General features: G+C 63.3%; 1 protein-coding gene across 1 annotated transcript in view; it reads left to right on the plus strand.

Annotated features, from left to right (window-relative positions):
• UGT8 (UDP glycosyltransferase 8) overlaps positions 1-17,320 on the plus strand; it is a 39,577-nt gene extending 22,257 nt beyond the window's left edge. Inside the window, exons 4-7 of the mRNA XM_081090718.1 lie at positions 10,377-10,519; positions 11,586-11,662; positions 13,802-14,021; positions 14,983-17,320. Coding sequence (XP_080946844.1) covers positions 10,377-10,519; positions 11,586-11,662; positions 13,802-14,021; positions 14,983-15,346 — 804 coding nt within the window. The 3' untranslated portion in view covers positions 15,347-17,320. The remainder of the gene's footprint in view (positions 1-10,376; positions 10,520-11,585; positions 11,663-13,801; positions 14,022-14,982) is intronic.
• The last annotated feature ends 5,078 nt before the right edge of the window (positions 17,321-22,398 follow it).

A 22,398-nucleotide genomic window follows, 5' to 3' on the forward strand; every position in this document is an offset into this window, starting at 1 on the left:
GCCCTCCCTACACTCCGAGGTCAGCAGGCTCAGGGGCGCCTTCTCCAGCTCTAGAGATGTTTCTAATTCAGGAGAATTTGATCGTGGGACAGACACGGATGAGAGAGGCAGAGAGCAGAGACTGAGGCCGGGTCAGGAGCCCGTTGGTCACTCTGTCCTTCGCCAGGACGGCCAGGGGGACACCAAGCGGCCGGTTTCTTGGACGCACCGCCTGTGAGCAGATCAGGGTGTGAGAAGTGTGACACCAGGGGCGCAGGGTATGTGCCACGACCCCATGGCACGTGGCTTCCCTGTGATGCAGGGCGTGTGTCCACGCAGACGCTCATCCCCACGCAGCCCGTGTGGGGGCCACGCTGCGGAGAGGCTGTGCTGACCCACCAGGCGTGCGGCTGCTCAGCACCTGCCTCGAGCTCATGGGTTAGAACGTCGGCTTCTCAGCCTGTCATTTCCTCCAGGGCTGTGTCCCTGCAGTCGGTTCCTCCCTTTTTCCTCCTCAGGCTGTGGTTCGGTTCTTGGTCACATCCTGCACAAGCCGTGCTGTGGAGCGAGCTCTTGTGTCCTTCACTCTCGTCAGGGCTCTGCGTGGGCCTCCCGGGCTCCAGGCCCTGGCTCTGGGCCGGTCCCTGCAGGTCCTCCCTCTGGGCCGGGCCCTGCAGGTCATTCCAGGTCCGTCCAGGTCCTGGCTCCGGGCCGGTCCCTCTGGGTCCCTCCAGGCCGAGCTCGGCGCCCCGGGCTCCTGCGAAATGTGCTTGCGGGCTTCCGCGCAGGTGTTGTGGGGTGAGTGCGCGTTTTGTCTTCCTTCTGTGAGCACTGGGCACACGTTGAATACTTCCTCTCTTCGCTTAGGGCAGCGGTTCTCAACCTGTGGGTCGCGACCCCTTTGGGGGGTCGAAGGACCCTTTCACAGGGGTCGCCTAAGACCATCGGAAAACACATATGTAATTACATATTGTTTTTGTGATTAATCACTATGCTTTAATTATGTTCAGTTTGTAACAATGAAAATACATCCTGCAGATCAGATATTTACATGACGATTCATAACAGTAGCAACATGACAGTTATGAAGTAGCAACGAAAATAATTTTGTGGTTGGGGGTCCCCACAACATGAGGAGCTGTATTTAAGGGCCGCGGCATCAGGAAGGTTGAGAACCACTGGCTTAGGGCGTGGGGTCTGGGCAGGCAGGTCGGTGTGTCCAGCCGAGCAGGTGTGTGCAGGTGCCTCTCTGGTCCAGTTCACGGGTGCAGGTGGCGGGGGGCGGCCCGGCAGGCGGAAGGGGGTTCCCGCTTACACAGCGAGCTTGCACTTCCAGCAAATGCTGCGCCGTCATTAGACATGCTGTTCACGTCGTATTTGACCTCTAAAAAGAGTGATTAAAACTGAAATGTCACTTGGGTTTATTCTGCACGATACAGAAAAATGCCGATTTTCAGAGGATGTGATTGAATCGCCTCCTTCTTGGGAGGATGCTTTCCCCTGGGGTTGGGATCCTACAGAGACTCACAGAGCACACAGGCCAGGTACACAGTGGGGTTTCTCATCACCTTCAAAGTTGTGTCTTTCGTCTTCGGGTTATAGGGGGTTTTTAAATAGGTTTTGTAAAATACGTTTTTGCTCAAAGGCAAACATTAAATTAGGGAAATGCTTCAAGCCTTTGAGACCCGGTTTCATTTGGGGAAAGGTCACGCTTCGTTGGGAGGTACAGGGAGCCGCAGGAGGTAGGGAATCTTCCACTCGGCCCGCAGCCAGGTGCCCGGAACTTGGCGCAGTTCCAAACACACATTCCTCGGCCGGGGGTGGGGGGTGGGGGTGGGGAGGGTGGGGCGAGGATCGATGATGGGCAGCGCCTGCCGCTCACCTGTTCTCCGTTCACATGCCTCCTGCAATGCACTTGCTCTTTTCGCAACTCACAGCTATGTAAGTCTTGAGTAACGTGCTCCATAAACAGAACCTTAAATAAGACTGGCTTACCGGGACTTTTCCACGGAGAGGGCAGACGCTTTTGCAGACAGGCATGCTTGGGCCACTTGGCGGTCTAGCTGCTTAGAAGCCCTGGGTGTTCTCGGGGAGGGACGCCCGCCGGGAAGTGACTCACGTGTTGATGACGCTCGCGGTGCCGTCGGCGGGGCCAAGTCCATTTTCCCAGCAAGGACACGGGCGGCCTGTGGCCACGTCTGACGCGGAGAGTTGAGTGTATCCGCCGGGACGTGCGTGGTGACACAGCTAAAGCCTTTTTCCGGGACGATGCTGGACGGAAGCCGTGCGGAGCAGCTGCCGTGTGAGGTCACCTGACGCGGTTCCCAAGGCTGCTGCCCTTCTGGTCCGGTAGCTCCCCGCAGAGACATGGATGGGACACGCGTGTCGCGGCTGCTCACGTGGATAGCTCTGCCCTCCCAGCTGGCAGGGCCTGGGCCCTGGTTCTCAGAGCCGAGGTCTGCGGTCGCTGCCAGCTGGGGCCACAGCTGTGCCCGCGTCTCCTCGCGCGCGGACTCGGCAGTGAGGGCCCGGGACACAGCGCGCTTTGTGTGCGAAGCACAGAGAGTGACCCGCACACGCAGAGGTGCGGTGAGAGCAGCGGTGCCGAGTGTGGCGCCGGCGACCTTTAAGGAGGTGCTTTCGTTTAACCTGCGGAGGAGGGATCCATCAATGCCGTCCCTTAAGGGGACCCCGCCCGGGCCTACTGCCAGGCTCACGCGTGGCCTTTCCACGGTCTCTCCTTTCCCTCCTGCTCCCCTTCAGCCCCCAACACGACCCCCCGAGCCCAGAGCCCCCTCACGCCCTGCCCTGCGCCCGCCGCCTCGCCCCGGGGACCGTCCTTCCTCTCCCTGAGCCTCGGCACCGAGCCGAGAGCTGAGCCCGCGGAGCTGCGGCGCTGACAGGCCTGCGCCCGGGTTACCTTTCCGGGTCCTGAATATTTTATAGGGAAACCGGAGGCCGCGAGGCAGGAAGCCACGGGTCAGAAGGATCGATACCAGCGGCCGGCTGCTCCGTGAAGGGCAGAGGTGCAGTGCAGGCGCCCGGGCACACGGCGCGTCCCCAGCCCCGGGCCTCACTGCCCACGCACACGCGTGACCGTGGCTGAGGGCCCACGCGTCTCCGTGGAGGCCGTGACACATGGCCTTCTAGCTGCTCTCAGCCGGCGCGAGGGACAGTGGCTGAGCGCGAGGGAGCGGGACTGCGGCCCCACGCGGGCGGCCGAGCGCTGGGTGGGCCTCCCTGCGCTCCGGGGGGCAGTGGGCGGCACCTGCTGCGGAGACGCTGGGGAGCAGGAGACAGCGCCGTGCACGTGACATGTTCAGGCCGCAGTTCTGTCCCACACGCGTCCTCCGCCAGAATTGAGTGCGGGGTCACCCGATGGTGGACCCGGGCGAGCCACACTCCCCGTCGGTGTTGCCTCGGCCTCAGGGACCTGCTCGCTCCTCCTCCAGGGAAGCAAGCCCACCTCCCACCACAGCGGGGCAGCACGCCAGCCCCGCGCCAGACCTGCGCCCCTCCTGCCGCCCTGGCGCCGTCTCAGGCCGCGCGTGTGCACGCGGAGGGGAGAAGGTGTTTGGCATCAGAAGCTCCTGGAAGGACAGTGGCAGTCACACCTGTGCGCCTGGAGCGTGTTGTAAAGCATGTAGACGCCTGTGCGCCTGGAGCGTGTTGTAAAGCATGTAGACACCCGTGCGTCTGGAGCGTGTTGTAAAGCATGTAGACACCCGTGCGTCTGGAGCGTGTTGTAAAGCATGTAGACGCCCGTGCGTCTGGAGCGTGTTGTAAAGCATGTAGACACCCGTGCGCCTGGAGCGTGTTGTAAAGCATGGAGACGCCCGTGTGCCTGGGACGTGTTGTAAAGCATGTAGACGCCCGTGCGCTTGGAGCGTGTTGTAAAGCATGTAGACGCCTGTGCGCCTGGAGCGTGTTGTAAAGCATGGAGACGCCCGTGTGCCTGGGGCATGTTGTAAAGCATGGAGACGCCCGTGCGCCTGGAGCGTGTTGTAAAGCATGGAGACGCCCGTGCGCCTGGGGCGTGTTGTAAAGCATGGAGGGCGTGTGCACACGGGAGCTGCAGGTCAGTCACACGTTCGCGTGAAGGGTGGGTGTGCGAAGTGCCTCCGTTGCCGAGCTGCGCTGCGTGGTCAGACGGTGAGCAGTGGAGATGGGGTGTCCATGCCGGTTCTCCCGGGAACGCCAGGACCACAGGCTCTTTCCGGCCTCTCCCTTCCCGGGACCCCGACCAGGAGCGAGAGCGAGGTGAGCGGCATTTGAGAAGGCACAGCACATGCCCAGGTTCCGGACCAGCTCGCGCCCTTGACTCACCGTGGGCCCCGCGAGGCCGCTCCCGGCGCTGACTCCCTGCGGCCGCGTCTCAGCAGCGGCGTGTCCTCCCCGCCAGGCGCCAGGCGGACGGGAAACAGCACACACGTGTCCGAGGTTGGCGTGCTGGCTCCATGAGGAGCGACCGATGAGCCCAGGACAGGAAGAGGCCTCGGAACAACTTCATGTGAAAGAGCCACTGGGTGCCGCGGCCCGAGGCCGGCCCGGCTCTGCTCGCGCTGGGACCAGGGAGGCGGCCGAGGGGCCTTTCCCAAGGGCTTCCTGCCCTGGGTCCACCTGTCACGTGATCCACCTGGACTTGGGTTCAGGCTCCGCATCTCCTCCATCACTGTGGCCTGGGCCTCGTACCTCGTGCTGGATCCTTCACTCAGTGACCAGTGTTTGCTGTGCGCCTGCCGCACGGCTGTCACCCAGGCTGGGGCAGGTGCTGCACGGCTGTCACCCAGGCTGGGGCAGGTGCTGCACGGCTGTCACCCAGGCTGGGGCAGGTGCCGTGCGCAGGTGTCACCCAGGCTGGGGCAGGTGCCGTGCGCAGGTGTCGCCCAGGCTGGGGCAGGTGCCGTGTGCAGGTGTCACCCAGGCTGGGGCAGGTGCCGTGCGCAGGTGTCACCCAGGCTGGGGCAGGTGCCGTGTGCAGGTGTGGTCCATGCTCTCATGTTACCTTCTGGCAGTTTCATGGATTTGCATCTTATATTTCGGCCTCTGATCCATTTTGACTTAATATCGGTGAAGGGCGTGCCTTAATATCAGTGAAGGGCCTGTGGGCTGTGCCCAGCTTCATGCTCTGCACGTGGCTGCCCAGTGGCGCCAGCACCGTGGGCTGAGCGCGCGGTCTCCGCTCCTATGTCAGAGCTGGGGTGGCCGTGGTTATGGGTCTGTTTCTGGGCTCTGTTCGTCCCGTTGATCTGTGGTCTGTTCTCGCATCAGTGCCCCTGCCCCCTTCCTGTAGCTTCGGCCAGCCGTGAGGCGGGTCAGCCCTCCGCCCTGTCCCGTCCGTGCCCCTGTCCCCTTCCTGTAGCTTCGCCCAGCAGTGAGGCGGGTCAGCCCTCCGCCCTGTCCCGTCCGTAGGTGGTGATGACCGTGGGCTTTGCCTCCACAGCCACATGAGGCTCCGTTTGTGGGGTCACAGCGTGACTCGCGGGGGTTTGCTTCCTGTGTGTTGTACCTGTCGGTGGAGATGGAGGCACTGGCTCCGACAGCGTCGCCTCCTCCTGCCCCTGGACGCGGACGTTCTCCTTCCGTGCCTGCTTCTCCCTCCGCGTCTGGCGTCAGGGGCGTGTGTTCCGTTAGATGCCACCCGAGCGTCGCATGCTTGGAGACGCCAGTGCAGCCGGGCCTGTGTTCAATGCCAGGCCCCGCTGTCCATGCCGGCGCCGGGAAAGGGGCTGCCCTGTCGTGCGACCCTCGCAGCCTGCGACCTCGCCACCATCGCTTCTTCGTTCCAGGAGGTTTTGGCCGATTCTTTTCCACTCTCTACAGAGACGACCTTTCCACGTGGAGCAGGGACAGTGACGCGTGCCTCTCTCTTCGCAGTCGGTGCATTTCTCATCTCCCTTTCTTGTCCTGTTGCCTTGGTGAGGCCTGCACGGTGCTGAGTGCAGTGGTGACAGGGCGTCTGCCCCTCCCTGATCGGAACCGGAACCCTCCTGCTCCTCCCACTTGGCACCAGGTTGGCTGTAGGTGTTGAAGGCGGTCCTTACCGAGTCCAGGAGCTGGGCTCTCCCTGGTTGGCTGAGCTTTCGTTGTGATTGGGGGTTGGGTTTTGTCAGATGCTCCTGCTGAGCCTATTGATAGGATCACGAGATGGTTGGGGTTTAGCCGCTGATTAATTATATTGATTTGCTTTTCAACCAACAGTGAAACAGCCTTGCCTGCGTGGGTTTTGTTAGGTTTTGAGACCATAAAACACATGCAGTTAAACTTGAAGGACCCCTAGGGTCGAAATTTCTCCATTTCCTGACTTAGCCTTCTCTTCATTTGCAGACGGACAGGAAAACGAAAGTGAACAGTCCTATTTCTCCATCCACCTGCGTGCCCTGGCATTCCCCCAGGACCGGTCACTTTAAAAGTGAGGCCCTCGCTGGTGTGGCTCGGTGGATAGAGCGTCAGCCTGCGGACTGAAGGGTCCCAGGTTCGATTCTGGTCAAGGGCACCTGCCTGGGTGGTGGGCTCGATCCCCAGGCAGGCGGGGCCAGAGCCACCCCCACGCTCAGGCGTGTCTCCTCCGTTAGAGACGCCGCCGCGGCCGGGATGAATGTGCGCTGACTGGCGCCCGGTGCACGCGTGGCTGGAGGGGGCCGGCCTCTTCGCCGTCATTAACCCCGTGGAATGTGTTCCCATTTGTGCCTGAGCTCCTGGGGCCTGGAGCTGCGGCGCGTCCGCGTGACGGGTCTCCGCCTGCGGTGGTGGCGGCGGGTGCACAGGACGGGCGAGCAGAGCGCTGTTCAGCGCCCGGCCCCGCACGGGCCAGGCCACGGCTCAGGGGCCGCAGGGGCCACAGGGTGGACGTTCTGTTGTCATTTCTCAGTTAGGACTTGATCGATGTGTCTTTTCAATCTTTTCAATACGAGATTCTTTGGCTAAACCTGCTTTTTGCTGTTTTTGACCGTGGGGCTGTGGGTGCGCTGCTTCCTGAGTTCCTCTCGTGAGTCCCCCTCGCTGAGCTGCCCTGTGCTCATCGCCCGCAGGGGGCAGGTGGGTGACCTGGGCTCGCAGCTCAACCAATGAGGTGTCACCTTCCCTCCGAGGTCACCTCTCTCGCGGCTTCTTGGGGTTGTAAGCAAACGGATTTATGTTTGCTGTTCTGTTTTCTCTTGGTGCCTGAGAAACACGTATTTATTTAAAGAGCCGTGTCGTGCCCTGGCCGGTGGCTCAGTGGTCAGAGCACCGGTGTCTGGGGTCTGATTCCCGGCACCTACCTGGGCTGCAGGTTCCCCGCCCCAGTTGGGGTGCGTGTGGCAGGCAACCAATCGATGTGTCTCTCATATCCATGTTTCTCTTTCCCTCTCTCTGTCCGCTCCTCCTTCCTTCCACTCTCTCCCGGAATCAATGGAAAAATATCGTACGGTGAGAATGGGGTGAGGACGAAGAACAAACAGAAACAGCGGCGTGACTCCCTGCGGCCCCACAGAGGGTGGTGGTGGGGGGGTGTGTCCTGCTGCGGGCTCTGCCCCAGAGGCATGGGCGTCACGGAGGGAGAGTCAGAGCCACTGGTTCAGACGGTGTGGACAGTCGCTTGGGTGTCACTGCCCCGGACTGGCCCCAGGGTCTCCGGCTGAGCCCGGGGGGAGCGGCTGAGCCCGGGGGGAGCGGCTGAGCCTGGGGGAGCGACTGAGCCCGGGGGGAGCGGCTGAGCCCGGGGGTGACCGGCTGAGCCCGGGGGGAGCGGCTGAGCCCGGGGGGAGCGGCTGAGCCCGGGGTGACCGGCTGAGCCCGGGGGGAGCGGCTGAGCCCGGGGTGACCGGCTGAGCCCGGGGGGAGCGGCTGAGCCCGGGGGGAGCGGCTGAGCCCGGGGTGAGCAGCTGAGCCCGGGGTGACCGGCTGAGCCTGGGGGAGCGGCTGAGCCCGGGGGGACCGGCTGAGCCCGGGGTGAGCAGCTGAGCCTGGGGGAGCGGCTGAGCCCGGGGGGTGACCGGCTGAGCCTGGGGGAGCGGCTGAGCCCGGGGTGACCGGCTGAGCCCGGGGGGAGCGGCTGAGCCCGGGGTGACCGGCTGAGCCCGGGGTGAGCAGCTGAGCCCGGGGGGAGCGGCTGAGCCCGGGGGGTGACCGGCTGAGCCTGGGGTGACCCCCCCGTCAGGGCCGCAGGGCCCTCTGCGCAGCGACTGGGCTCCTGCCGTGACTGGGGGTGACTCACGCCGCTCCCGTGGGGCTGCAGGTGCAGTTGGCTGGGCACTGGCTGCCGGGGCCCATGACTGTCCCAGGTGAAGGCTCCCCCTGGCGTGAGCGGCACCGTGACTGTGGGCGTCACTGCGGACCGTCCCTTTCCCTGGGCCCGGCTGTCGCCCACGACCTGGGTGCCTGGTGTGCGTTTGCTTGGAGGACTCAGTGTGTGAGACTCGCCTTCAGGTGACAGGAGCCCGGGAGGAAGTTGCCACAAACTCAGGTCTTTTCTGCTCCCGCTGCCCCGGGCCCTGCCCTGACCTCCCTGGCCGTGTCCTGCGCTCGCTTCCTGGCGGGTCCTCTCTGTGGGCGGCGGGTTCTCTGCTGGCACCCGCCCCTCTGCCCCGAGGGCTCCTCACGCTGCCGCCCCTTCTGTCTCTGAGGCCAGGACCTCCCCACCTGCCATCACCCAGGTCCCCGGCTGGTCCTGGCTCGGCCTCGCCAGGTGCGCCGACCTCAGCGCCAGCTCCCTGTGGGCCTGGTGGGTGAGGCTCTCGGAGCGGCAGGGGTCCCGAGTCCTGACAGCTGATCCCCAGGGAGTCACCCCTCCGCACCTCGCTCTCCTGGGGGGCACCCGTTTCCTCGGAGCCACACAGCCACCAAACCACCAGGGCCGGGGGGGCGTGAGCCAGCGAGAGTGCCTGACGCCTCTTCTCATCCCCTCCGTCCCCTCTGCCCCCACAGCCCCTTCCCCTCCCCCACAGCCCCATCCCCTCCCCCACAGCCCCGTCCCCTCCCCCACAGCCCTGTCCCCTCCCCCACAGCCCTGTCCCCTCCCCCCACAGCCCCGTCCCCTCCCCCACAGCCCCGTCCCCTCCCCCCACAGCCCTGTCCCCTCTGACCTCACAGCCCCGTCCCCTCCCCCCACAGCCCTGTCCCCTCCCCCCACAGCCCTGTCCCTTCCACCCCCACAGCCCTGGTGCCGGGCGCTCCCCTGGGCCCAGTCTATGGGGGTTTCCATTGTCTTTGTGGGGGGCCCGAGTGTGTCAGCAAGACCCACCCTGGACTCCCCCACGCACGCAGGGCTCATGCTCCCGCCGCCCCTTCTCTGGGTCCTTCCTGGTCCCCGCGCCTCAGGGCCCTCCGCAGAGGCTGCCTGGTGTTCAGGAAGGATGCGCCATTGGGCGGGGCTGCTCGGGGCTCCCTCTGGCTCCAGCTCCGGGCCAGGCTGCCGGCTCCCCCTGAAGGCACCCCCTCCCGGGCGGGGGACCCTCACCTCTCGCCTCCTGTCCCGTGACTGACTCGGGGTGACGTGTCATCAGGGTGGACTGGAAGCCGTCACTGTCCCCAGGCCCCGTCGTGGGAACAGGCAGGTCCGTGCACCCACAGCACCTGACGGGGCCACGCATGTGAGCCCGTGTCCCCGAGGCCTCAGGCAGCCGGCCGGCCTCTCCCTGCGGGAGGAGGGGCGTCTGCGGGGGGCGGGGGTCTGCTCAGAAGCCGCCTGTGAAAACCACCTCAGAGCCGAGCGTAGGTGAGCGGCTGCCGGGCAGACGGGGCGTGGAGTGGGGGTGGCTGTGGGCTCCTGCCCCCCCTGTGACTGTGATGGGGACATGGGCTCCCCGGCCGGTGGCAGGCACAGCCTGAGCGGAGCTGCGGGTTGGTGGGGGGCTGGCGGGCGAGGCTGGGGCCCCGCGGGCGCTCCGCAGGGCAGAGAGCGGTTCTCGTCACGTGTGTGCGGGAGGCATGTGCTCTGCACGTGTGCACGCTGGTCCGGGCACATGGAGGGAGCCGCCCTGCCGTAAAGGCGCCGAGCACAGGCACCGTGCCAGCCACGGGGGCCGGGAGGGGGGGCAGTGAGGGGCGCGGACACTGCTGCTGAGAGTGTGAAGGCGGCAGGGAGCGGACCTGCCGGGGTGCGGGGGGAGGGGGTGGGTGGGGGGGGTGGGGGGGGCGTTGCATCCTGCAGAGCGGGACCCGGGCCGCCTGGCGACCACCGTGCTGGGCGGGTGTCAACCTGTTATTTTACCAAAGTTACCACCTGCCTCTGTCCTCCTCCAGCAGACACAGGGTTAGAGGGGTGCTGGTCTGGAGTCTTCACTCCGATGGTTAGAAAACTCCCCGGAGGCATTTCCACGGGGTGGGGGGTGGGGGAGGTGGGGCGGGACACCGAGGGACGGGACACTGACCAGGAGCTTGTCACCTGTCACACTCTCGGCTGCATTGCCTCCCAGGACCTGCAGAGCTGGGTGGACGGCGCCAGCGAGCACGGCTTCGTCCTCGTGTCCTTCGGCGCCGGCGTGAAGTTCCTGTCGGAGGACATCGCCCACAAGCTGGCCGGGGCGCTGGGGCGGCTGCCGCAGAAGGTGATCTGGAGGTACAGCCGGCCCGCACCCCGTTTCTCCCGCTCCGCTCGCCACAGGCCGGGGACGGGCGCGGAGGCCCCGGCAGGCCCGGCGCAGGGAGGTGCAGGCGGGACTGTCCGGAGAGGTGGGGTGCGGGGCGGCCCCCCGCGTCCACTGTCCTTCACTGTCATTTCTCTGTGCCTCGCATCAGGGCAGGAAGGGACGGTGGGTGGGTGATAAGTGGGTAGAACATCCCACGGCCTCTGGGTCCCACCTGAGACCCGGCCCTTAGAGCGCAGCAGCGCGCAGTGGCCGTGATGCTGGGACGGGGCCCAGAGGCGGCCCCGCCCTGTGGTGCTGCCCTTACCTGCCCTGCAGCCGACCCCATGCAGGTGTTTGCTGGGCTGTGCCCCGCCTCCTCCCTCCCTCCCTCCCTCCTCCCTCCCTCCTCCCCTCGGGGCTGTGCCCTGCTCCCTCCCCCCCTACCCCCCACCACTGGCCCTATTGGCCCAATGGTGAACTGGTGCCCTGGCAGCTGGCTCTGGGGGTGCAGCATGCCCTCTGACCGCTCCTGGACAGGAAGTGGCTGGGTTGAGCCCTCAGACCTGTCCTGTGGGCTTTCCTCTTGGGCTCCTGGGAGAGGCCTGTGCTTTATTTAGGACACTTTCACGTCCATTCAGAGGCCGAGGCAGGGCCAGCCAATATGGCCTCCCCCAACCCTGTCCCGGGCAGAGCGGGGGGACAGCACATCCTTGCCTCCCAGCCCATGTCCAGCGCGGAGCTGGCGGTCACCCCCTGGCCCTCCTGTCCCCCCGGGTTTACCGCTGGGTCCTCAGGGTTGGGTTCCCAGCACAGGTTCCTTGGGGCTCTTCCCGCCTCGCCTACAGGTGAGAGAGGAGGGAAGGGCCTCAGGGTGAGCCCGTGTCTCCCGCGAATCAAGGAAACGTGGAAAGGAAACTGAGCAAGTGCTGTTGTGGTGAAAGGCGGCTCCTTGCCCAGTGTCCACAGCGGCCCTGGCAGCTCCGTGGTCACCTGACGCTGCAGCCGGAGTCCGTGCGAGGGAGCTGGTGTCTGAGGGGCCGGTCTGTGCACCCGCAGGTTTTCTGGAACCAAACCCCGGAATCTGGGCAACAACACAAAGCTCCTGGAGTGGCTGCCGCAGAACGACCTGCTGGGTGAGTAGTCAGCTCAGACGCTCTGCGCTCACCTGACCTTGACCCAGGCTCTGAGGCTCACCTGACCTTGACCCAGGCTCAGAGGCTCACCTGACCTTGACCAGGCTCGAATGCTGCTGTGCACACATGACCCTGACCCCGGCTCTCAGACACTAATGTGCTCACGTGACCCTGCCCCAGGTTGTCAGACACTAATGTGCTCACGTGACCCTGACCCAGGCTCTCAGACACTAATGTGCTCACGTGACCCTGACCCAGGCTCCCAGACACTAATGTGCTCACGTGACCCTGACCCCTGCTCTCAGACACTAATGTGCTCACGTGACCCTGACACCGGCTCTCAGACACTAATGTGCTCACGTGACCCTGACCCCGGCTCTCAGACACTAATGTGCTCACGTGACCCTGACCCAGGCTCGGATGCTGCTGTGCTCACGTGACCCTGACCCAGGCTCTCAGACACTAATGTGCTCACATGACCCTGACCCAGGCTCGGATGCTGCTGTGCTCACGTGACCCTGACCCCGGCTCTCAGACACTAATGTGCTCACGTGACCCTGACCCAGGCTCTCAGACACTAATGTGCTCACGTGACCCTGACCCCAGCTCTCAGACACTAATGTGCTCACGTGACCCTGACCCTGGCTCTCAGACACTAATGTGCTCACGTGACCCTGACCCCGGCTCTCAGACACTAATGTGCTCACATGACCCTGACCCCGGCTCTCAGACACTAATGTGCCATGTGACCCTGACCCAGGCTCTCAGACACTAATGAGCCATGTGACACTGGCCCAGGCTCTCAGACACTAATGTGCACCTGTGGCTGCTCCAGGAGATGGCAGTGATGTCGTCTGGTATCTCAGTTCCTGGCGGCCACAGCAAGGCCGATCCTCATTTGTTGGAAAGTACTTTGCAGAGGCCAGTCATTTGGGCCTATAACTGTGAAGTTCTAGACCAGTCACTCATGTTGATTTCCTGGAAAATACACTTAAGCAATCACATAGTCTATATGACTAAGCAGATTAGCAGGGAGTGAGTTACACCTCATCAGACTAATGCCTACAGTCGTCGTTAACACAGTGAGAATGTAGGTTTGCGTCCCAGTTTTATTCCAGAGACAGTCAAGGTTACTCCTCAGCTGACAGCCAAAGACAAGCAGAGGCCAAGGACGCAGTCCGCTTATCTTGACTTCATTCGGATCATCTGCCTAAATCCCCCTAAACCAACAGGCGTCTTTGAAACACTGCTCCTGGCCGTGGTCAGAGGGTGCCCGGGGTAAGCAGGGGGACCCCGAGATGTCCCCCCTGTGCACCCAGCGCCACCTGGTCTCCAGGCTGGGCCTGGGGCGACGCTCCCTTCAGGGAGAGAGTGTGGGTCCCCTGGGAGGGCAAGTCCTGTGGTCGAGGGACAGACCCTGCAGGACCACCCGCTGAGTGCTAGGGGCTGCGCGGGGATGGGCCCCTCGAGTCCAAGGCCACAAGGGCCCGTGTGCGTGCCAACGTGGCCAGAGGAAGGGGAGGGGTGCCCACGTGGCCTGGTGTGGGGGAAGGGTTGTCCACGTGGCCTGTGTGGGGGTGCACAGGCCGGTCAGTGTCCTGGGAGCATGGGCTCCTCGAGCACCGGGCCCCAGCCCGAGTCCCCACAGCGGCTCTCACAGACGGGCTGGCTCCAGCGTGGGCAGCGCTGGCACAGCCAGGACGCGCGTCTGCCCTCAGGAGCACGAGCTGCCGTTCTTGCTCCCGCGGACTCCTGTGCAGCGCGGCTCACTTACGTGGGGGTGGTCGGGGCTGCTGGTGTTGGGGAGGACGTTGGATAAACTTCTCAGAGCTCCCAACCTTGGCTGCTTGAAAGGCTTTTCTAACTGACGGGCTCAGGCATCGCCCACCACGGTCACGTGTGTGCTCGTAACGAAATTGCTAGGGAGAAAGAGGAAGTCCTCCTGGCCACCGTGTCGGCGTGAAGGGCCTCCCAGGGCGGTCAGTAACGGAGTCACGGGGCCAAGTGGCTGTGGTGGCCGCGCACAGGGGCACCGACGGGGCGGCCGTTTACCGGGTGTCGGCGCCGCAGAGGTTTCTCAGAGTCTCTGCCCCGCGGGCGTGACGCAGCGTTGGCGCTCTCTCTGCCGCCGCTCCGCAGGGCACCCCCACGCCAAGGCCTTCCTCAGCCACGGCGGCCTGAACAGCATCTTCGAGACCATGTACCACGGCGTCCCGGTGGTGGGCATCCCGCTCTTCGGCGACCACTACGACACGATGACCCGCGTGCAGGCCAAGGGCATGGGCCTCCTGCTGGAGTGGAAGACCCTGACGGAGGCCGAGCTGCACGCGGCCCTGGTGCAGGTCATCAGCGACCCCAGGTGAGCTGCCCGCTGGCTCGGGGTGCGGGGGGGTGCGGGGGGGACGCAGCCACCGGGCGCAGCCCTCGCTGTGGGCACCGGCACGTCGCCTCCTGCAGGTCCTCCGCGAGTTGGGAGTGAAAACAGCCCTGCGCCCCCATTCCCGGTGGGGGGCAGTGCGCAGGGGGCCGAGGGGCCTCAGTGGCACCGGCACCGCTCAGGCCGGGCGTAGTCAGAACCCATTTTATGTCGCTGAACCCCCAGTGTGCTGAGCTGGCCACTCTCACCATTGAGTCTCAGCACAGTGGCCTCAGGGGTGGTAATTGGCACTGTCTGTGGCCGGGAGGGACTGACACGCGGCCGTTGCGGAAGAACCCGGCTGGTGTCAGCAGCACCCTGAACAGGGAGCTCCAGTTAAGGGGGTCACGAGGTGCCGAGGAGGTTCCCCCACTTCCTCACCCTGTGATGGGGGTCGTGGCACCTCCCTCCTCGCAGGCCGGCCGCATGGGTTCCTGTGAGGAACTGAGCTGGCGATTCTCCTGCATCTGGAGGTTCATTATGTGAAGCAAGTTGGGGGGGAGGGGGGGAGTGAGTCCTCACAGCCCAGCCTGGGGCCCGGACTCCCCAGGAGGCACTTTTTGTCCAGGAAATGCCATGTGAGTCACGTGGGCCTCGTACCAAGAGAAGGGCTCGCGGAGGGTCCTGGCGGGTGTGGGGATGCGGGGAGCGGGGACGCAGGTGCGGGGACACGGGAGCGAGGATGCGGGTTTGCATCAGAACTGCCGAGCCGCACCTGCCGTGCCCACAGCCAGACCCCTGGTGTCCGTGCGCCTCAGCTGCTGCAGGGGCACCTGTCGTGTTGACCTGAGCCAGTGCTGAGTGCGGGCAGAGCACCAGACTGGGACCGGGCGGTGCACACGGGTTGCCCTCCCGCTCGGGTCGCGGTGGCGCGAGCGCCTGGTCACTCACGTTCCTCCCGCAGCTTCCGCAGGCGGGCCCGGCAGCTGTCTGAGATCCACCGGGACCAGCCCGGGCACCCCGTGGAGCGGACCGTGTACTGGATCGAGTACATCCTGCGCCACCGCGGCGCCCGCCACCTGCAGGCCGCCGTCTACCAGCTGTCCTTCTGGCAGTACTTCTTGCTGGACGTGGCCGCCGTGCTGCTGCTCGCCGCCGCCCTGCTCGGCGCCCTGCTGGCCTGGGCCGCGCCGCTCGCCTGCCGGCTGGCCCGCCACTGCTGGGCCCGGCGCAGGCCCGGTGCCGCCAACGGACACCACGCCAATGGGGTCCTGAACGGCAGGTGCAAGAGAAACGGCCACGTACCGCACGACAAGAAGTCCAAGTGAGCCGTGGCCTGTGGCCCGTGGCCCCCGTGGCCCCCCGTGGCCCCCATGGCCCCCCGTGGCCCGCGTTGCTGCTGCCCGTAGTCTAACCCCGAGAGCCGTCAGCGAGCAGTTCTAACCCCCTCTCTGATCCACTAATGTGACCCCGTGCGTCGGCGGCTGCGGAAGCACCGACCTAACATACAAACCGTGTTTTACTCCGACACCCACGCCGCCCGCGTGGCTCCCGACCTGCGAGGAGCCTTAATGATCGAAGTCCGCCCAATGCCCGTGTCGGTTGTAGTTCCGAGCCCTGACACGCGTGTGCTTCCCCGACCCGTGTGTGTGCGTGTGAGCGTGTGTTCCCCGAGGGCAGTGTGGTCTGCTGTGTCCACGTTCATTCCGGGCGCAGCACATTCAGGAATGAAGCAGAGGGGCCGTCCGCATCGGCCGTTCCCCTCCCGGAATTTAATCCGCAAACTCAGGACACTCGCCAACAGCCTGTCCCTCCACCCGACGCCGAGGAAGAAACGGGAAGACGAGGGCCCGGCTTTTGGACTCTGTTGTGGGTTTTGCTCGTTTCAGGTTTTTGGTTTCTCGTCTTCCTCTTCCCAGGGACGGTGGACGCCTCTGGGGGAAAGCGGACAATTAAGCAAACGTATGGACGGTCGTCGCGCTCGGTTTGCCCGCCCGGGCACCGGCTGGGGGAACTTCACGCTGTTCCCACGCTGGTGGCCCGTTGCCCGTGGTGATGGAACAGCGGGGCCGGAGCGGGTCGGCCCGGGAGCGTGAGAGGGGACGGGCCGGCGTCCTGGCGCCGCGTCCCTCCTGCCTGGTGCCTTGTTCAGGTGTGACCGCTCCAGAACGTTAACTTCACAAACCCCTCGTCGCCCCGCGCCGTCTGGGCCACAGTCTGTGCTACGGAGGTGCCAACGTGCGGTTCTCACCCGGGGCCTGTGCGGGTCCCCTCCTGTCCTCACTCCGTGAGACCGTGGCACGTGGAGGCGACGGACATCACACCTGCTGCGACACCGAGTTGGGGGATGAGTTCCTGTTCCCCTCCCGCCCCGCCCGCCCCCAGCACCGGGTTCTGGCCATGGCGGCCGGCGGGACAGGGACGGCGACGGTGACCTCCTCGCACGGAGTTGGGGTGACTCAGGACCCCCAGGCCCGACACGCCACGGCCACTCCCGGCCATTCGAGGTCGTTCTGTTTACTTGGCATTTGCACTTGGCGGCTTTATTTATTGACGCTTTGGCCCCCGTGTCTGACAGCTGAGCGTGGAGACGCACCGGCCACCTGATGACGTGCATGGACGCGGGAAGACGGTGACACCCTGACCGCGGTCGCCTCCGCGTGGCCATGACGGGAGCCGCTGGGAGCCGCCGAGCTGCGCAAAGAAACACGCGGCCTCCTCGCCCACCCGCGTTGTGCTCTGAGTCCCGGAGGAAGCGGCGTGATGCCCGCAGCCCACGGGCCCCCCGTCGCCATCTCCCCGCGAAGCTGCCGGGAGCAGGGAGGACACAGGCCGTGAGCGGCGGGCGTGACGGGCTTCGAGTGCGCGAGGAGCCGGGATGACGCCGTCAGTGAGCGCCCCCCGGGGACAAGCAACACCTCCCTGCGACACGCTTACCAATACACGCGACTCGCCACGGAGAAAGGCGTCGGGTACACATCTCTTCAGGGTTCGTTTTACAGTCATTTCTGTTCAGGTTTTGTTTCGCCGCAGCATGTCCGTGACCAGCGCGTTTGAGACGGGTCCCCAGGTTAACGTGTGTGTGTGGGGGAAGCCGTTTGTCACGCGTGGGAATGTTTACTGCTGCGGGGCGCTGTTCCGCTGAGAGGCCCCGCGCGGACCCTGACCTCATCCCGGAGTTGGAGCTGTTAAGTGTCGCTGTGGGCCGATGGCTGCTGGTTTCTGGTCGGCGGGCTGGCAGACAGACTGGGTTCAGGTTTCCCACACGTGCACGAGATTCGCTAATAAAGAACGTTTTCAGGAAGGTTTTCGCTCATTTGCTTTTAAAAGGAGCCGGCGCGGATATCCCACGGCTCTTCATGGTCACGCCACACGGGAGCAGGACGCCAACGCACTGCCGTCCTGAGCGAGACTCGGCTCCCTGCTCGGGGGACGGGGGCGGGCGGGGCGGGCGGGGCGGGTGGGGCGTCGGGCCTTGGGGGGGTCACTCCCGGGACCACACTGGTGTTTTTTTAAATATATTTTAATTGACTTCAGAGAGGAAGGGAGAGGGAGAGAGAGAGAGAAACATCAACGATGAGAGAGAATCATGGATCGGCTGCCTCCTGCACGCCCCACACTGGGGATCGAGCCCACAACTGGGCCTGTGCCCTGACCGGGAATCGAACCCTGACCTCCTGGTTCACAGGTCGAGGCTCAATCACCGAGCACGCCGGCCGGGCGGCAGTGGTTCTGCCTGAAGTGGGGGGAGCTGGAGGCTCTGGGGGAGCGTGGCTGCCCTACGATGGGGCCGTCCTCATGCCCGGGCCTCAGGAACCGTGTTCTGGGACAGTCTCTAGTGTTTACCAGCTCAGCCTGGGTGTGACCCCAGGAATCTGCTCTGCATGCCCCGCCCTCCCGGTCCCCCACATTTGCACCTGCACCAGGTGAGGACACACGACACCCTGTCCAGTAGGCCGGCCCCGGTGCTGGACTTCCAGACCACGTGTGGGATGAGACACCTGCCCTGTCCCCTCCGCCCAGACAGGGTGGGGCGGCTGGGGAACCAGGTGGGCACCTTGGCCCTTCATCTGCTCCTGTCGAGACCGTGCTGTGCTCAGACCCGACAGTCTGGCCTGCCCGTGCCCGCCTGCCACAGGCTGAGTGGCCACAGGCCAGTCCGACTGCTAGTCAGACATCCTGGGCCAGAGAGCAGCCCTGGGGTCACCGGGAGGAACTGGGTGGTTGTGAGACTGTGTGTGGGCCTCATGTTTGTAAACGGTGGGTGCCTTGTTTGACATACACATCGGGAGGGAACTGAAGAGGAATTTATCCCCCAGACCAGGGGGCTGCTGGGTGGGGCTGCTGGGTGGGGGGGGTGCTGGGTGGGGGGCTGCTGGGTGGTGTCCACTGGACAGCAGGGTGGCCTGTGATCTGCCAGGCACTTGCCAGACACCGGGGTCTCTCCGTGGAGGAGCCACAATGTACGTCGAGCACGTCAAACTCGTGGCCCGTGGGCCGCATGCCTCGTTTATTTGGCCTGTGTTAGCCTTTGAGTTTGACGTGCTTGATGAACCTGGTCGCCGGCAGGTGCTGGGAGCCTGGCTGTGCCCGGGGTCCTGGCTGTGCCCGAGAGCCTGGCTGTACCCAGGGGCCTGCGCTCACGGCCGCTGGTCAGTGGGTGTCTGTGTCTGAACCTTGCCTCCCACAATCCCCTGCACCCACCTGCCTCTTCTCCTTGTAATTCAGCAAAACAACCACAGGAGACAGGTCCCCTCATGCCCTGTGCTCAGAGAGCAGCTGTCCACCCTGCCCACACCCTCCGCCCCCGGCTGCTCCCTGGGTGCCCCTGTGACACAGGCGTGGCCTCTCCACCTGCCACCCCCTCTGCCCTCCCGCCCCCCACACACAGTGCCCAGCCCTGCAGCACAGAAACGACCTTGGTTGTGTTTTAACGCAGGTGGTGCTTAGGGCAGGGGCTCAGGGGATGGCGAGAGGACAGACGAAGGGCTGAGGCTGTCAATGAAGACACATTTGATCACGTGTAAATGGAGGCAGCTTTACAGATGACACCCAGGTTAACATGGAGTGGAGACTCGGCAATGTTTGCCCAACAGGAGGCAGGGAGTGAACGCTGAAGGGTGTCTGCGGGGTCTGGGGCAGAAAAGACGTCACACGCTGGTCAGAGGGACGTTTTAGCGACCACGTCGGGGAGAAAACCCGATGGACACCCCAAACCCCGGTTCCCATGGCCCAGAGCACCTGTCCCGGCTGGCGATGCGGAGGCAGGCGGAGAACAGCAGGACTCGGGTGTGGGTTTGGCTGTCTGAGCACCACAGACACAGATGACGGGGTAGGCATCGGAGCGAGCGGTCAGGTCATTCAGAGACGGGCTGGATGGACCCGCTGAGGATGTGCAGCCAAGCCAGGAGGGGGCACGACCCTGTCCTGGGGACCACAGGTACCGAGCCGATGTGCACATCGGAGCTGGAACAGCGAAGCTTTGGCTTCCACGGGCCTCACGGTGCCAGGAACAACACTGCTGGGCACGTCACTGAGGGTGACAGGGGAGGTGACCAATCGATGTCACCTTCTCTAAGATCAATGGGAAATATCCTTGGGTGAGGATTACAACAAAAATCTGGTTTTCTTGCTGACTAGAGGCCCAGTGCACGAAATTTGTGCATTTGAGTGGGGGGTCCCTCGGCCCGGATTGCGAGAGGGCGCAGGCCAGGCCAAGGGACCCCACTGGTGCACGATTGGGGCCGGGGAGGGATGCTGGAGGTTGGCCAGCTGGGGAGGGACTGTGGGAGGGCTCCAGGGTCTGTCCGGCCCGTCTTGCTCAGACCCGATCGGCAGGACCCCAGCAGCAAGCTAACCTACCGGTCGGAGCATCTTCCCCCTGGTGGTCAGTGCATGTCATAGCGACTGTTTGACCAGTCGACTGTCTGCCCCCTGGTGGTCAGTGCACATCATAGCAAGCGGTTGAGCGGCCTTAGCATATCATTAGCATATTACACTTTGATTATTTGAATGGCCGACTGGACAACCGGACACTTAGCATATTAGGCTTTTATTAGATAGGATGTGTTTGTTCCATCCTGCCCAGCCTGTGTGGCTCAGTGGTTGAGCATTGCCCCGTGCACCAGGAGGTCACAGTTGGATTCCCGGCCAGGGCCCATGCCCGGGTTGTGTGCTCAATGCCCAGTAGGAGGCGTGCAGGAGGCGCGAGCATGAGTGTGACCTTGAGCGATTGGTACGTCGTTTAAAGGTGTTGTTGCCTGTGGTGGCACATCACTGAAGCATTGAGGGTTTGATTCTGCGAGGAGCACGTGCCCAGGTGATGGCTTCCTGGCTGCGCTGAGAATCAGCAGAGCCTGGTGGCTGAGGCTGAGTCAGGGCAGCTGAAGTTATGAGCGAGTCTTTGGTGCCATCTGGTGGTGACATAGAGATTTGCTGGTCTGCTTTTTTCAAAGTGTCAGGAAGCCACTGCTGGACAGGGTGGAGTCAGAGGCTGCGATAAATTGGAGATTAGGACAAAAGGGAGAAACTTAGTAAACTGCTTTTCTCCAGAACATAAAATACTGTGAAACTGGCTGAGAACACAGGGGAAGGCAGAGAAGGGAAAAAGCAACTCTTCCTGCAGATTTTTATATTTTACTAGAGGCCCGGTGCACGAATTCGTGCACAGGTGGGGTCCGGCCGGCCCATCCCAATCGGGGCCAATCACGGTGGGCTGGCCAGGGGGAGGGGCTTCGGGCTGTTGTCCAGCCGCCTCTGCCCACTGGTCGAACTCCCAGACAAGGGGACAGTTTGCATATTAGCTTTTATTAGATAGGACGAGAAGCCCGATGCACAAAATACGTGCAAGAGTAGGCCTTGCTTTACCCAGCTGCCAGCACCAGCTTCCCTCTGGCACCCGGGACCCAGGCTTCCCTCGCAGCCCCGGCTTCGTCCGGAAGGTCGTCTGGTCTAATTAGCATATTATGCTTTTATTATTATAGACTAGAGGCCCGGTGCATGAAATTCATGCATGGGTAGGGGTCCCTCAGCCTGGCCTGCACCCTCTCGCAGTCCGGGACCCCTCGCTCCTTACTGCCCACCTGCTCGCTGCTCCTTAGCACTGCCGGAGGTGGGAGAGGCTCCCGCCACCACTGCTGCACTCACCAGCCATGAGCCCGGCTTCTGGCTGAACAGTGCTCCCCCTGTGGGAGTGCACTGACCACCAGTGGGCAGCTCCTGCGTCGAGCGTCTGCCCCCTGGTGGTCAGTGCACGTCATAGCGACCCGTTGTTCTGCTGTTCAGTCGATTTGCTTATCAGGCGCTAGGATTGTGAGAAATGTGTGTGGAGAATGAAAGGGAGAGCCCTGGCCAGTTTGGCTCAGTGGATAAAGCATCGGCCTGCCGACTGAAAGATCCCAGGTTCGATTCCAGTCAAGGGCATGTACCTTGGTTGTGGGCATATCCGCAGTAGGGGGTGTGCAGGAGGCAGCTGATCGATGTTTCTCTCTCATCGATGTTTCTAACTCTCTATCCCTCTCCCTTCCTCTCTGTGAAAAAAATCAATAAAATATGTTAAAAAAAAAAGGGGGGAGAGCGGTTTGCTCATCGGCGAAGCGTGTGCTTTCTGCGTGATGTTGGGATGTGGGTCTGCTCCAGGTCTGGGCAGCCCTCGGCGCCGGCAGGCGGCCCGGACCTGGGCTCAGGGTCTCCTGTTTCCCACAGTCTCCCTCCGTCATTATATTTCAGTGCCGTTACAACGCGTCGGGGGTAACGGGCCAGAGACATAATCGGGGCAGCAGATGTTCTCAGTCTAGGTTTCCATTTTATGTTATTTGAGCAAAATAACTCGTCAACTAGCAGAGTCTCCGGTTTTTGGCAAGCTGTGAGGGACAAGATTATCTACATTTTTAATGAAGGAGCCCACGGAGAGCTGAGTCCGGAGCAGAAACAGGTGCTGGAGACGTCAGAGCCTGTACCCCGATATGTGTAATCTAATAGAAATCGGGGTGTGCTGTTTAGTACCATTGAACCTCAACCTTACCTTTAAAATAAAAATATTCGTGTAGCCCGACCGGTGGGGCTCAGTGGTTGAGCATCAGCCTATGAACCAGGAGGTCACGGTTCGGTTCCCATCAGGGCACAGGCCTGGGTTGTGGCCTCGATCCCCAGTGGGGGGCGTGCAGGAGGCAGCTGATCCATGACTCTCTCTCATCATTGATGTTCCTATCGCTCCCCTCCCTTCCTCTGTGAAATCGACATAAATACATTTAACAAAACATTGGCCCTACCACCAGCTCGGATGGACCTGGAGAGCATTATGCTACGTGAAATAAACCAGCCGGAGAAAGATAAATTCCAGGTGACCTCACTCATTTGTGGAATCTAATGGACAAAAGAT

The sequence above is a fragment of the Myotis nattereri genome (genome assembly GCF_964212035.1).
Source record: "Myotis nattereri genome assembly, chromosome: 5".
Classification (NCBI taxonomy): domain Eukaryota; kingdom Metazoa; phylum Chordata; class Mammalia; order Chiroptera; family Vespertilionidae; genus Myotis; species Myotis nattereri.